The sequence below is a fragment of the Anguilla rostrata genome, chromosome 15, assembly GCF_018555375.3.
Source record: "Anguilla rostrata isolate EN2019 chromosome 15, ASM1855537v3, whole genome shotgun sequence".
Lineage (NCBI taxonomy): Eukaryota > Metazoa > Chordata > Actinopteri > Anguilliformes > Anguillidae > Anguilla > Anguilla rostrata.
Genome location: NC_057947.1, coordinates 3,011,528 through 3,027,766, shown reverse-complemented (window position 1 = coordinate 3,027,766; position 16,239 = coordinate 3,011,528). Strand labels below are relative to the sequence as shown.

The 16,239-nt window shown below is 44.3% G+C and overlaps 1 protein-coding gene across 2 annotated transcripts in view; it reads right to left on the bottom strand.

Moving 5' to 3' along the window:
• Positions 1-949: 949 nt before the first annotated feature.
• LOC135240351 (insulin-like growth factor-binding protein 2-A) overlaps positions 950-16,239 on the bottom strand; it is a 30,234-nt gene continuing 14,944 nt past the window's right edge. The window contains exons 2-4 of one of the 2 annotated variants that reach the window (XM_064309719.1): positions 8,176-8,351; positions 4,673-4,816; positions 950-3,758 (exon numbers count right to left, since the gene is read on the bottom strand). In XM_064309719.1, coding sequence (XP_064165789.1) covers positions 3,600-3,758; positions 4,673-4,816; positions 8,176-8,351 — 479 coding nt within the window. In that variant the 3' untranslated portion in view covers positions 950-3,599. The remainder of the gene's footprint in view (positions 3,759-4,672; positions 4,817-8,175; positions 8,352-16,239) is intronic. The other variant, XM_064309720.1, reaches the window with a different exon arrangement.

The following is a 16,239-nucleotide window of genomic DNA, read 5'->3' as shown; positions in this document are numbered from 1 at the left end:
TTTATTACAAACAAAATGTGTCACTCATTTTTACTTAACTTATTTTCGTTTAAACTATGCAAAATACCATTTCTCCAAACAAAATAATAAAAATGAAACCCCCATGAGTCATGCAATGAAAGGCGATATTTCTGTTTATTATATACTGAATTTATTATATGATTTTAAAATGACATTTAACTATTTGCTTTCTCATACATTTGTGACTGTCTAACAGGGTAGTAGATTTTTTCCTATCCATTTAAATGCAGAGGAACTGTAAATAGAAGAGGACGACAGAATAGGAAGGAAATAAAAAATAAGATGCGTTCACGTGAATCACTTTGAACTGAATGATTGCAAACCGCTCTATCCTTTAACCCAGATACAAGGGGGGTGTGTGGGGGGACGACAAGAAAAACGACATACATTTAACAGCCACAGCACGCGATGTTCTGCTTCGCTTTAGAAGCTCCCCGCGTCGCCGGTGAGCGACTCCGCAAGCACGAAGACGCAGGCTTTGCGCCGCAGCGGACGGGAAGCCATCCGTCTCCCCCCCCCCCCACCCGCGCGCGCGAGAAACCTCAACTCCCAGCCCCGCTCGCCCGCCCGTCTCCGGCAAAATCAACACGCCCGATCAGCAGGGATCGGTTTCGCTTCGTTTTCAAAAGCGGGCCAAACTCAAACTGCACGTGAAATCGGGCCGATGGACATCTGCATCAGGACCGACTCCCAGCTGCGGTCACAGAAAACGAGGACGGACATCCTCGCATGTTTCTGTGCCGCGAATCCCACCGTGAAGTAAAAGCTGAACGCGTACAGCACTTTGTGTTTACACGCAGATATGAACCAGTAATGTCAATTACCCCAGTTCTGGGGGTCACAATCCAAAAAAATAATAATAATAATAATAATAATAAATTCAAAGAAGAAACTCTGATTATGCTCATATACATAGAGACAACGGGAATACTTTGTTAGGTATGTATTTATTTCAGTAAGCTTTTAATATGATAAATTGATGGGTTACCTTACACAGGGTGAACATGTTAACACTGGCCAGTGGCGGCGATGTCATGGTTCAGATGTCATGGAATTTCGATGGGTGAAATTACACAGGATCCTGTTTTCCGTGGAATCAGTCGAGGAAGCCAAAAATCAGTACTCGTCAACACTGACTGGAATAACTGTAGGCTTTATTTTTAAAGATATTGTTTGTGGAGGCCTATCATAATGGTAAACTGAGAGACTGGGAAACTCAGTGAAATCATGGTTTTAAAGCACACAGAACACCCTGGCGTTATTTAAGGTAGCCCATGTGGGAAATCTGTTGGTGAATAAACACAGCCAAACTTGTTCATACTACAGGCCACTTCCAAGAGCTTCAGGCCCTGATTGGCTTAGGCCGAGCTACACTAGGATATCCGAATGCTGACTGGCTTAGGCCAAGCTATACTGGGATATCCAAATGCTGACTGGCTTAGCCTGAGCACCACTGGGAAATGCAAATGCTGATTGGCTTAGGCCAAGCTACACTAGGATATCCGAATGCTGCCTGGCTTAGCCCAAGCTACACTGGGATATCCGACTACTGATTGGCTTAGCCTGAGCTACACTGGGATATCCGACTGCTGATTGGCTTAGGCCGAGTAACACTAGGATATGCAAATGCTGATTGGCTTAGGCCAAGCTACACTAGGATATCCGAATGCTGCCTGGCTTAGCCCAAGCTACACTGGGATATCCGACTGCTGATTGGCTTAGCCCGAGTAACACTAGGATATCCGAATGCTGATTGGCTTAGGCCAGGCTACACTGAGATATCCGACTGCTGATTGGCTTAGCCCAAGCTACACTGGGATATCCGACTGCTGATTGGCTTAGCCCGAGCTACACTGGGATATCTGACTGCTGATTGGCTTAGGCCGAGTAACACTAGGATATCCGAATGCTGACTGGCTTAGGCAAAGCTACACTGGGATATGTGAATGCTGATTGGCTTAGGCCGAGCTACACTGGGATATGTGAATGCTGATTGGCTTAGGCCGAGCTACACTGGGATATGCAAATGCTGATTGGCTTAGGCCGAGCTACACTGGAATATGCAAATGCTGATTGGCTTAGGCCGAGGTACACTGGGATATCCAGAGCATTTGGACTCTCGGCCACTACACAAAATAGCAGGCATATATTTCTGAACCTATGTTTATATATAGTCAAACTCACTTAAGATCCCATCAGTCAATGTCAGACCCTGATCCTAAACTCACCCTCTGTCAGCACTTCATTAGTAACCCCCCCCCCCCCCCCAAAACAGTCCAGCACCCCCCCTCCCCCCCACCCCACCTATTCTGCCATGTGACTGGGTGTGGGGTCAGGAGGAGGAGGAATGAAGAACAGGGGTCATTCAGCCACCATGCATTTCTCTGACAACTGCACCCTCTCCATGCCTGAGAGAGGAGCACACTAATACAGACACACTGGAGGGAGGGAGGGAAGGGGGAGAGATAGAGAGAGGGAGGAAGAGAGGGAGAAAGAGGGAGAGAGAAAGAGAGAGAGAGAGATAGGGAGAAAGAGGGAGGGAGAGACAGAAAGAGAGAGACACAGAAGGAGAGGGACGAGAGAGGAAGGGATACAAAGAGACAGGGAGGGAGAGGGGGAGAGAGATAGAGAGAGACAGAGACAGGGAGGGAGAGGGGGAGAGAGAGAGAGATATAGATAGAGAGAGACAGGGAGGGAAAGAGGGAGGGAGAGAGACATGCTGACAGCAGAGCCGGCAGGGTGCCTTTGGACTCAAGGGAAGTGATGCGTGAGGAGTCACAGTGAAAGATCAACGGAAAAACAACGATATTTCACAGAAAGGGAAACCAGGGAAAGGACCCCCAAAAAAGGCGTTTCAAAAAAGACATTTTAAGCGAGAAGAAGGAAAATAAAAACACAGCAGGATTAGTTAGCGTACAGCACGTGGTCACGGAGCTGAAGAGTAGAATAAATAGGTATGAGACTTGGCTGGAACGGCGGCAGCTAGTCAAACGCAAGGCCAGTCTGCCTGGAATGCCCACACAGCCAGACACAGCAACGCAGACCTCCATGTCATGCACAGCACACAGCCAATGAAAAGAAGGGAGATAACGGCAGCCCCGCCCCACGCCTGTTTGTTCTGGTTCAACACAAAAACCGAAATCTGTGAATGACAGACGAGCTTCATCCGTGATAGTTTCCTTTTATTTTCCCATATGTGGTCTGTTTGGTACTTGCAATTTAGCTTTGATTGCACCTAAAACACACTGATGGATTCACTTCTCTCGCAATGTCACTGAGGATCGACTGCATTTTACGTGGAACAAATCTACACGCAAACACGCACGCACAAAAACAGACGGACGGACACACACACAGCGTCAGACACACACACACGCATACACATGCACATATTATCACATACCCACACACACACACGCGCACACACACACACACACACACACGCACGCACACGCTCGCGCACATTCAGAATTTAGCTTAACTGTTTCATAACTGGTTCTCCTATGTTACTCTCTTGGCTTTTGAGACGCGGGACCTCCTCTTCTTCCTCCGTTTCGTCGGAAGGTCGGGGGGCGCCGCTATTTTTGGGAGGCGGTGGGGGCCTCCGCCTCGGGGCTGTTGAGGTACTGGCTGCAGTTGGGGTCCCCCCTCACTATGGGAGACGTGGGGATCTGCCTGCCGGTGTGGGGGTTGACGCACCAGCACTCTCCGCGCTGCCCGTGCACGGACATCTTGCACTGCAACAGGAGAGCAGGACACCAGGGTTACAGTTGGGAGCGAGGGAGGGGTGGGGGAGCGGGGGACGGGGGGGCGGGGGGGGCAACTCCAACAACAACCCCTCCGTGGTTCATTTGCCACAGTCAGACTCGCCCCCCCCCCCCACCCCCCCCGCTGAGCGCTCCCCAAAATGAGGTCACAATTGAACGGGGCACAAGCGCTCGCGGGACCAAAACAGGGGAGGCAAAACAAGACTTTCGATTTTTTCCTTCAATGAGAAAGAACAAAAAAGTGGCAGTTAGAGGATTTACAGGAGGCAGAGCGCGATGACAAAGCCGGGGGGCGCGGAGGTACAGTGCTCGGAAACCCTGGGAACCCCGCCCCCGCGTCGAAACAATCGGCCCCTTGCCCTCGCTCTGGGGGTTTTGTCCGTGCTCGGTCCTCCACGCTGGGAACTCGCGGCCCTTCCAGGACACAGATACCGTGTCGCCGTTTCGACCGTTTAAAAAATGACTGCGTCTAGCTGCTGTCGAGGAGAATTTATAGCCAACAAAAATAATCTGACTGATGCTGCCATTCAGTCTCAAAATATCCTTATCAGCTTAAACTTTTCAGCGTTTTTTTTTTTTACTGTCGTGTATGCCAAGGCTCCCGAGTTGCTTCCTGTTCTGCGTTGGCACAACAGCCTTATCTCTCACTGTTTTTTATTTGTCAAGAAATAAACCCCCCTTCTCTCTCTCCCCCCAACCTTCACCTGCTGTTCTGCTGCCCAACAGTCGTCCCATCTGTTCTGCCTCACACCAGCAGCGAGGGAAAGCGCCCTGGCGGCCTCACCTCAGTCTCGCCCTGCCGCACGCCTGTTTCAGGCAGCCGGGGAAGCTCACCTCAGTCTCGCCCGGCCGCACGCCTGTTTCAGGCAGCCGGGGAAGCTCACCTGCTTCATGTTGTACTGCCCCCTCTTGTCGCAGTTGGGGATGTGCATGGCGTACAGGTCCTCCAGGGGGCCCCTGTTTTCGCTGAAGGGCATCTTGGAGATCCTCTCCAGGACCCGGTCCAGCTCCTGTTGGCACTGACTCTGCTGAGCGTGGAACAGGCAGGGGTTCAGAACCGGCTCCGAAGCACCGCCAAACCAAAGCGATCAGCCCCCCCCCTCCCCCCCTCCCCACCCCCCTCCCCCCACATGCCCTCACACTCTCCGACGTTGCGCGGCTGATGATTGTTAATGGTCTCATTGAACGTCAATTTGCTGAGCTTTTGTTCTTTTTTGGGTTTAGAGACTGTTTTAGTGAGAGTTAAATGAGGGAGAAAATGGGAGAAGTGTATCATTGTTGTGTCGGCTGAAAAGCATCTTTGTCCTCTCCGGGACTTTGGAGCAACACTAATGTGTGCAGGCAGAACGGCTGGTCTTCAAAGTCAGTGTTTACAAATACTCTGTTATATAGCACGGGGAATTATCAAAACAAATGGGGAAAAAATGAAAACAGCAACAAAAAAATAGTTTAAGAAATGAAAATGTAAAAGAAAAATATGCAATGCTAATTAAGCAACTGTCAAACAGTTTTTTGCATAATACAATTTTTTAAATATTAAAGAGAAAACAGCTTAGTTTTTCCCACTGCAGAACAGTCCTGCACTTTATGATAAAAGCTGTACATGGTGAACTGGATTCAAAGCCTCAGACTGTTTTTTATCTCAGTCAGCACATAATAATCCAACTGCCAGTATGTAGTCTGTACCAGAAGAGGGCGCTGCCGTACAAGATTAGATACAGGCCCAGGTCCACAGAAACCTCTGCTGCTAACTGCATCAATGCATTGTCTAGATTCTACTTCCTATTTCCCGATGCCAGTGAGCTCAGGTTCAAGCAGAGTTGGCATTCACTCAGGTGTGATTAGGGGAGAACACTCAGGTGTGATATGGGAAGGCCACTCACCAGGTATGATTAGGGGAAGGAGACTCAGGTGTGATAGGGGAGGCCACTCAGGTGTGATTAGGGAAAGCCACTCACCAGGTGTGATTAGGGGAAGGAGACTCAGGTGTGATAGGGGAGGCCACTCAGGTGTGATTAGGGAAGGCCACTCACCAGGTGTGATTAGGGGAAGGAGACTCAGGTGTGATTAGGGAAGACCACTCACCAGGTGTTATTAGGGGAAGGAGACTCAGGTGTGATAGGGGAGGCCACTCAGGTGTTACTAGGGAAAGCCACTCAGGTGTGATTAGGGAAGGCCACTCACCAGGTGTGATTACGGGAAGGATACTCAGGTGTGATAGGGGAGGCCACTCAGGTGTGATTAGGGAAAGCCACTCAGGTGTGATTAGGGAAGGCCACTCACCAGGTGTGATTAGGGGAAGGATACTCAGGTGTGATAGGGGAGAGCACTCATTTGTGATTAGGGGAACGCACTCACCAGCATAAAGCGCAGGTGTGATTAGGGATGGCCACTCAGGTATGATTAGGGGAAAGCATCCGGGTGTGATTAGGGGAGGTCACTCAGGTGTGATTAGAGGAGGTCACTCAGGTGTGATTACATTACATTACATTTATTTGGCAGACGCTTTTATCCAAAGCGACGTACAAAAAGAGCATAAGGGAATGCCACTCGGGTGTGATTGGGCGAGGTCACTCAGGTGTGATTAGGGAAGGCCACTCAGGTGTGATTAGAGGAGGTCACTCAGGTGTGATTGGGGGAGAACACTCAGGTGTGATTGGGGGAGAACACTCAGGTGTGATTAGGAAAGGCCACTCAGGTGTGATTAGGGAAGGCCACTCAGGTGTGATGAGGGGAGGTCACTCAGGTGTGATTAGGAAATGCCACTCAGGTGTGATGAGGGGAGGTCACTCAGGTGTGATTGGGGGAGAACACTCCGGTGTGATTAGGAAAGGCCACTCAGGTGTGATTAGGGGAGAACACTCAGGTGTGATAAGGGAATTCCACTCAGGTGTGATTAGGCGAGGTCACTCAGGTGTGATTAGAGGAGGTCACTCAGGTGTGATTAGGAAAGGCCACTCAGGTGAGATTAGGGTTGAAAAATTCCTGGAATATTCAAGGTGGAAACTTTCCATGGGAATTAATGGGAATTAAGAGGAAATAACAGGAATAAAATGGAAATATAGCCCTATTGGCTCAGGCTGCATTTACCATATGCAGATAGAAACAAACCTTTTACCATATCATAAGCAGACATAATTACCATTGACCCCCCTCCAAAAAAAACTTTTCTCTTATCACCTAAAAAAAATCCCCTAAAAACAGTCTTCCGAGTGTTGTTTTAGAATTATATTTACATAGATAGTTGAAGCGCAAGTTTTTAGAAAAAGTCAAAAAATGACAGACATGCGGAATAAACATTAACAAAATACGTCCCATTTTACTGCGCAAGGGGTCCGTTGACCCCGCGGTTCTAGTGACGAGCAGTAGGCTATATCGAGAGTAGTGCCAAGTGACGTCGGCAGCACACTACGTGACCAAAGACAGAAAGTTTTGAAGAGAAGCTAACTGCGTGTCCAAAATTACCAATATTTATCTCCATGCCGCTTCACAGCGATAAAAATAGCCTACTTATCAGACAGCATTCATTTCGTCAACAAAAAATATTTGTTACGACCCCTTTTTCCATGACAAAAACAAAACATAACAAAATAACAATTAACTTTTGTAAACAAAAACATGACGAAATGTATTATTTTCATTGAATATAAACTAAACGATAAACTGAATTAATACCGCTGTCATAATAGGCCTTAGGGTTTAAAGTGAATAACTCATTTATAAAATAAATGTTTTACAATAAAGAATGAAATATATTATTTAAAACTCCTCAATTAGCATGCTCAATCAAGCTACATCACATGGTAACAGCTAGCCAACAGAACGTGATAACAAGGTATAAACCGTGTACATTGCATTAGGCTACTATCTGCCGGTTAACTGAAATATCATAAAAAATATAAAATATATTCACTCCAGTAATATAATCAAACTACCTGAAGCATGTAGTCCTTTGGCTCAGACAGTGCGGTAGTGTTGGCAGTAAAATGGGCTGCACATGTGATGGGAGAATGCACTGTGCATGCAGAGGGTTGTAATTTTACTGAATTCCTATTTAAAGGGATGCTGGAAAATTATCAGTACGTGATGGAAGAGTGCGCTGCTGAATGCAGTGCATGGTTACAATTCAATTAAATTGGCATTTTAACCAAAACATGCCATAAGACCTAGTATTGCTTTTTATGTGTAGTCCCCGCCCCCCAAATAAGTTCACTATTCAAAGGTAAGATTTTTGTATTGAAATTGTGCAAACCCTTTGCAACCCTAGGTGTGATTAGGGAAGGACACTCAGGTGTGATCAGGGAAGGCCACTCAGGTGTGATTAGGGAAGGCCACTCAGGTGTGATTAGGGAAGACCACTCCGGCGTGATGAGGGGAGGACACTCACCAGCACAAATCGGGGTGTTTTGCTGTCCTCCACTTTGTTGGTCCTCATCTTGGTCTTCAAATCGATCAGGTGATGCCTGACGGCGACCTCCTTCACGCCCCACGGTCCCTCTTTGGTGGGCTTCCTCACTTGGGGGCTCTCTGTCAGACTGAGCTCCACGTTGTCCAGCGCCTCTCCTGTCCCACACCCCAAAAAGCACAGCAGGACAGTTGCGGCAGAACCAAGCTACGTTCAAGCCTTGTCAGGCACGTACACAATCAGAAGAACACTAAAGATAACAAAAGAAATAACAAGGCGGTCCCCTTCCCCAAAGGAAGGCTGATATTGACATCCCGTGTTGATGATTATGGTTTTTTATGATCCAATAACTGTCTAACAACAGCTTCTAATACTACTGTGATGGTATTGAAATTGCCAAAATCCCCCTCAGAGCCATAAGCAATCAATCTATTTTTTGTAGGCTAGGAAAGGTCAATGCATTATTTCCAATGGCCTGAAAGCATTTTCCGGAGCAGCTCAAAACCAGTATTTCAATTTATGTAAATAGAATTTCAAACACGACGTGCCATTTTTCTAAAAACTCCTTACCTAACAAATAGTGGAAAAGTTCTCATTTAGACATTCCAGTGCCAGTAAATTACATAAAAGCAGGCTACTACTTGAAAAAAAATTGACCCTCTTTATGATCCACCGATCTCGACTTTCGCCCCATTGCGAATTTGCTTGGGAACCCCATATACTTTTATCCCCATCCTTGGGGTGGGGGATGGGGCCTGGTGTTTCGAAATAGGTGTCAATAAGTGTCAATTCATATCTTACTACAACGACGAACCGTTAACTATGATAATGTTGCAATCAAAGTATGAAAACATGAAACTATTCATTTACAGCAATCCCGTCTGAACTCAACTCAATCCCGTCTGAACTCATCGCTCAACTCTTAATTCCGGATGCTTCCCTCCGGTCTTCAGGTACCCCAGGGTGGTGATTGACAGCTGTACTCATACCCATGGTTATTGCCCCTCTGAACTGAAAAAGTGGTGTTGTGATGACCCCTGACTGATTGTTCTTGATAGAACCTGAATGTGTTAGAGGGGCTTGTTTTATGCCTAACTTGAACTGTTGTATTTTTCTACATTCTTTGTGTATCTGTTACATTAATAGTTATGTTATACTCTGTTATTAATGTTAACCATCTTAGGTATATCCATAGGGTAACTGCACATTAGTCTCTTCAGGCTTTAGCCTTTTATTGTTGCATTATCATTTTGTACCCTGGAAAATTAGGGGGGACAGATACTAGTCAGAAAAGTACTGCATTCCAGTAACACCACGCCCAACACTGCTGCACTCAAGCAGGTCCATTTTGTAGCCATTTTGTAGCTGTGCAGATGTCAAAACTGACCAATCCTCACCCATTTAAGGAGTGTTCTATTTAAGTTTTATCACTCCAGACACGAGCATCACATAGACTTGGAAAATGGCTTTAATGATGCAAGACACTTGTACCATTTACAATACTAAAAATATTTACATATGTATATTCATAATTTAGGTAGAAATAAAGTGCCACACGTGCAATTATCTTGGTGAAAATGCAAAAATGAATTTGTTGTTCTTTAGTTTGACATGAAATCCTGAGAGACAAATGTTACTATTTACGATCATTCCAAGGGAAATTTTACAATCCTTCTGCACATATCAGCACGCAGTACATTTGAACGAGTATTTTCCATGCCATAAATGACAAGTATAGCCTATGGAGATACTAAAACCAAACATTATGTGCAATAAGGATACATTAAAATAATATTCCGCCATCAGAAATATGTTGGCGACGTTCTAGCTTCACAGTAAACCAGTTCATCAAACGTAAGACATGACTGAGCCACCTATGAATGCTTACACTACAGTATGCGAGTAGAGAATAGCACAAACATCATGAAAGTGACTCAGTGGCATGATTTCTAACAAAGCAGACCACTATGCTAACACTGCCCAGGGTACGCCAATAATACCCCTATACCAACAGCCAAGCCTATTAGTTTAGCAACCAATACAAATATTCTGAGCATTGTTAGCCAAGGCTAACAGTTGTCTCTTTTGTCCAACATGAATATAACAATATCAAAAATATGACACAACGTAAATAATTGAATTGTTACAAGCAGTAAAAGGTGCATATTCTCCATGTTCATACGTATCCTTGCTAGACTTCATGCTTCCTCCTTCTCTCCTGACCTACTCCCCAAGTCCATGCGAAGAATCTGCTTCAGCCATGCTGACAAGTAGGCAAAGTGAGTAAAAACCAAAACTGAAGGAGAAAAAAATAACTCCTCAACAAGTGCCTGTATATTGCTGGGTAATGTTACAGCTGACTGTGCCATATAGCTCTGAAGCAACCATTCATGCTGTTGCATGGGTCTCTCAATCGACGTTATAAAATCTCAATGAAATACGTCATACACCACTGGAAAGCTTATACTGTCCTCTGCTGGATAAAAGAGTTATTCAATCAAACCCATATGAACTGAAAAGAGTTAAAAGCAAGTGGGGTTTTGTGTGTGACCAATGTTCACGCCTACATCCGCTTTTAATTGGCATGTTTATAAATGACCACTGAATCTTAAAAAGAACATTTTCTGCATGTAAAACCAATGGTAAGATTGTATATTTATTACATATTTAGTCACAGATATTGATAGCAGAATGATGTGCTATAATTACACAAGAATTCATCTGGTTTATTTAGCTATTCAGGGAACAGTGTTTTTCACCGCTGTGTTGGCATACCTTTTGGCTATTGCTGGCTTTATCTTATTGCTATGACAAAATAAAGATTGGTGGTGAAAGAATATTTTTATGAACTCTCAGATAGATGCTATTGATAGATGCTATTGTCTATCGTGTCAATGCTTGGGAGGTGTAGTTGCAGAGACAGCAGGGAGGGGGTGCTCGTTAAATGGATGACCTCTGCGATAATGGTGGCACTTAGAAACTCCATATTTGGCACAGCTTTCGTGAATCATCTACTAATACAGCTAGAACACGTGGTCTGTTGTTTCAACTGACAGTTTGGTTGCAGGAGCACTGAATGTCTGAGTTGAGCAATCTGAGAACACTGGTGTCCCGGCCACAAGCGCTCAGTTTACCAGACATGCTATTCCCTCCACTGACAGAGGGTGGAGCCCACAAAGCTGCTGATTCTCAGTGGGAATGGAGTCAGGTGATCAATGCGCACAGAAGAAAGGGGAATTAATGGCTAGTTTGGAGACACTCAAACTTTCATAAAATAGTATTTACAAAGTATTTTAAGTAGTTTCTGTTTTTTAAGCACTTGAACAAATTTTTGTTCTGTATAATTTTCTATTAATATTTTTAAAATAGCATTTGATTCAATCATTTGTTCCATTTATTAATTATTTACACATACCTGAAAGAACTGACATTCCCTGGTTTATTTGCAAATAACAAATACACAAAACAAATATTTTAAATGAAAATTATTTGATTAGTATCTGTATTTGACCAAAGTCTGTCTCTCTCATACACACACACACACACACACACACACACACGCACACACTAGTGAATGAAACTGAACAGATTCTTGATTATATAAAAAAAATAATAATTACTTTCCTCAGCAGGCTGTCTCGTTCATTGGTTTAGGCATCAGGGGCACATTGTATGAAATTAATCCTCTGAGCAGAGGTTGCATTCCTGTCAAATGACATATATTTAACCCCGGGCAGTCAACGTTGATTACATGGCTTTAAAATAGTTCCCTTTAGATAATTTTTAGGACATATTTCCACTGCAAACATGGGCTATGATAACATCTCTCCAACATCTCTAACATCAAATAATGAATAGCATAATAATGCTATAAGATGCAGCACGTGCCCTGACTTATACACAGATTGCATTGCTGAGGCACCTTTCAGGATAGTTTGAGGATCCGAAGGATGCAAATGTATGCCTTGCTTGTCTGTGACAGGAGTTGTCCACATTGCAGAACATAAACCCTGAGGTCCTTACTTCCCATCCTAGTTACGAAAGCTTTGCTCCTTACCCAAGAGAGCTTTCCAGAATTTTTCATTTTCTCACCTTTGTCCCAACTTTGTCAAACAATCGCAATTCAACAGCACCACTTAGCACAGAGGACAGTGCGACCCACCCCCAACCCCACCCCCACCCCCCCCGGAATGCCTGGACCCTGGTGAGCGGACTTTCAGAGAGGAGTGCACTTTATGCCAGGGGGTTGTTTGCAGACCAAGAAACCAAGAAACCTCACGGGGCCTTGGTTGTTTACCCTCCTTTCTGTCAAAGGGCACTTCTATTTACAAACGATCCCGGTGAACCTTCGCCAATTTATACCCCTACAAAAATGGAATATACTACAGTATGTTGCAATAAAGTATATTATCAAGAGCAGAAAACAGAAATAGTTGCCACTTTCAGATACTTCAATAGATTTGTAACCCGACTATTAAGACTGGGGTCAATTTGACCACATTCAGTGTTTGATGTCTCTTAAAAACCAGTTTAAGAAATTTTTCCCCCCCATTTTATATGACTTTTCCTAATTTGGTGGAATTAAAAACATGCACTAAATGCAATGCAGTTTTCAAATGTCCTGTCCCAACTTTGTATACAAAGGTGTTGTGTGAGGTCACTTTGACCCCAGGCTCTGTAGCTATGTGAGACGTAAGGAAATATACATTTAAACTTTTCCTACAGCGCGTCGCAGGACACCGCCATGGGCTATGCGCCACAAATTGTGGTCGCTCGCTCACTCACTCACTCACTCACTCACTCACTCACTCACTCACTCACTCACTCACTCACTCGCTCACTCGCTCACTCGCTCACTCACTCACTCGCTCAGCTCACTCTCACTCACTCATGCACTCGTCACTCGCATCACTCAGCTCACTCGCTCACTCCGCTCACTGCCGCCACTCACGAGACCTTTGTATGACGCATGCGCAGGAGGTGCACCGTGGGTCTGGACGGTTTCGTGCTTGTTATCTCTGTTTTATCACCGGGTGATTCTGGTGGCACTTTTCCATGCAGGTTTTAAAATGCACATCTCCTGCTGTTAGCAGCCAGATTCACATTCAGAATGTCATTTCTGTAAACTACGATTTGTGACGCTGCTTTCACACGACAAGCATCAAAACGCTTGACGCGGTGTCAGATCATTAAAGAGCTGCGATCCTCAAAGTTCAAATCGTTTGAACTTCGACCTTGTTTGAAGTAGACCTTTCATAGCGCGTCCAATCACATCACAGCTTTGTATGAAGCAGGCATACATGAAAGAACATTTTGGGATAAACCCAGCGTTTTAGGTTGCACAAAGAGAGTTCACGGTTTAGCCTTATACCGCAGACAGCCTGCTAGTACCTACATTGCTTTATACATGTCGGACCTGTTTCAAACAACAGGGCAGCATAACCTTGCTGTTTTTAGCGCTTTTATGTACTTTATGGGGGCAATTTGTATAAAAGGCCTTCTTATAAAAGACCAATGGTAGGATTTTCTGATAGGGCAAATTAGGCCATCAAAATATGCTGCCCACGGTGTTTGAGGCAATGTGTCACTATATTAACAATATTTGCTATGAAACATCAATGGTAGTTTTAAGTTGGTAACATTTTCTATTAAGGTAATTTAGACTGTAGTTTTATGTTGGTAACATTTTCTGATGTTAAGGGAAACAAGTCTATAAAAAAGGGTTGGGTTTCCAAGAGTATCCTAGTTCTTTGATCCTTTTATCAATCTGCTCTTATAACTCTTCTACAGCTACTAAGTGCTTAATTTAACAGATTTTGTTTCCCCACACAAATAAGATTGAATAGTCATCATTGTTGCTTTGCGGTCAAGAGAGTTGCAATTGGAGGAAAGGAATATGCTATATTTGGCTATGAAGTCGCTCAAAGTGCTTTACAGTGATGAGGGGGAACTCACGTCACCCACAACCAATCCATCATTTCTTTGACAGCCTGTCTAATGTGATTCGAAGTAGGTTGGTCTGATGAAGGCCTAAAGCCTGGGTCTCATACATTTCATTATGCAGCAGTTTCTGAAACAATGGTTGTTTTGGTCCAGAAGTCTTGGGTAAAAATATTTATTAAAAAGTGCATATTTTGTAACATGAAACATAACATAACATTAATCGAGCATCAAAATACCATCAGGGACGTTTCATTTTGCCTTCAAAAGTCTGATATTCCCCTTTCACTTTAAAGGGAACTCTACTGTTTTGCCCTCGGCATGCGCAGTACTGGCTTACTTCCGGGACTTCAGGTTAGCTGAAGGCGTGCTAGCCTGTCTAGTTAAAAATGCTTGGTTTCAACAGGGGATCCACTGACCAACTGGGGATCCTTGAAGATACTGCAGGGGAGTTAAGGTCAGAGTTGATGTGCAGTGACTATATGTTCAGTGCAGTGTGTAAATATTTGGACAGTGATACAATTTTTGTTGTTCTGGTTCTGTACACTACAGCACACCGTAGACTTAGCCTTAATTTGAGGGCATTTACATCCATATCCAGAGATCCATGTAGGAATTACAGTCCTTTTTACAAACAGCCCCCCCCCCCCCCTATTTTAATTGACCAAAAGTAACTGGACAAATGAGTATAATCTCAAAGTCATCATATTTAGTACTTGGTCACAAATCTTTTGCATTCGATTACTGCCTGAAGTCTGCGACCCATAGACATCACCAGACACCGGGTATCTTCCCTGGTGATGCTCTGCCTGGCCTGCACTATAGCCACCTTCAGCTCCTGCTAGTTTCTGGGGCATTTCTCCTTTCCTACTTTTCCTTTATCCATATCTTTCCTTGTTCCATCACTTTGGTACAGGTTAATACTAATCTCATTTTTCCATAAGACTTCCAGAACTTTTTATTTTTTATTCTTTTTTTATGTACTTCTTCAGCAAACTCTAACCTGGGTATTCTGTTCCCGAGGCTTACCATTGCATCTTGCGATTTTTCTGGTGAAGTCTTCTCTTTGTGGTACTTTTTCATGCATCTATGCTTACCTCCTGGAGAGTGTTCTCGCTCTGTTTGACACTTGAAAAGGGGGTTTTCTTCACAACTGCAGTTATTCTTCGGTCACCCAACACAGTGGTCTTCTGTGGTTTACCAGGTAATTCGCCATTGCTGAGCTCACCAGTGCATTCTTGCTTCCTAACAACGTACCAGTTGATTTTGACCCAATGTTTTAGCCATGATTCTGATTGATTTATTCAGATTTTTCAGCCTCATGATGATGGCCTGCTTAACTGGCATTGGCCGTTGCATGTTGAGAGACAACATCAACAGACTCCAGATGCAGATTCCACACCTAGAATCTACTCTAGAGCTTTGGTTAGCTTTCTTGTGCATGAAATAATGATGCAAAGACACACAGCTGGCAAAGGAACAGCTGACCACCCAACTGCCCAATTATGTTTGCTCATCAAAAACGGGGAGACTATGTACACAAAGGGCTGTGATTATTACATGGGCCACCAGATATGTAAATACCCTCAAAGTAGAGCTGACAGGTTGCACTCGTAACCTCACATTCATTGTTTTATTTCAAATCTAATATGCAAGAGTACAGATCCAAAACAACAAAACTGTATCACTGTCCAAATTATGCACGGCACTTTAGATTTTGGAAAACATTTCAACATATAAAACCTTTTTTTTAAATTTTTTTTTTAAATAACCCTTTTTACCTAATGATGGGGAGACACTTGATCACTTTCAACCTGGGTGGAGGTACCCGGATCAGAAAAGGTTGAAAACCCCCTGGTCGAGGTGTAAAGGGGTCTTAGCTTACCTGAAAAGAAGCACTGTATCTTAGACATCTCAATAAGACCGGCCTTCAAATCTGGCATACCATGAAACCACCGCTACACACAACTGAACCATAAAGGCAAACCATCACAAATAGCCACTGCCAGTTTCCCGGTAATCCTCTAATCCTCTTTTGTGTGCATTTGTATGTTTGGGTTAACCCCCCCCCCCCCTTGGTTACCACAGAGAACAGACAAAAAAAAA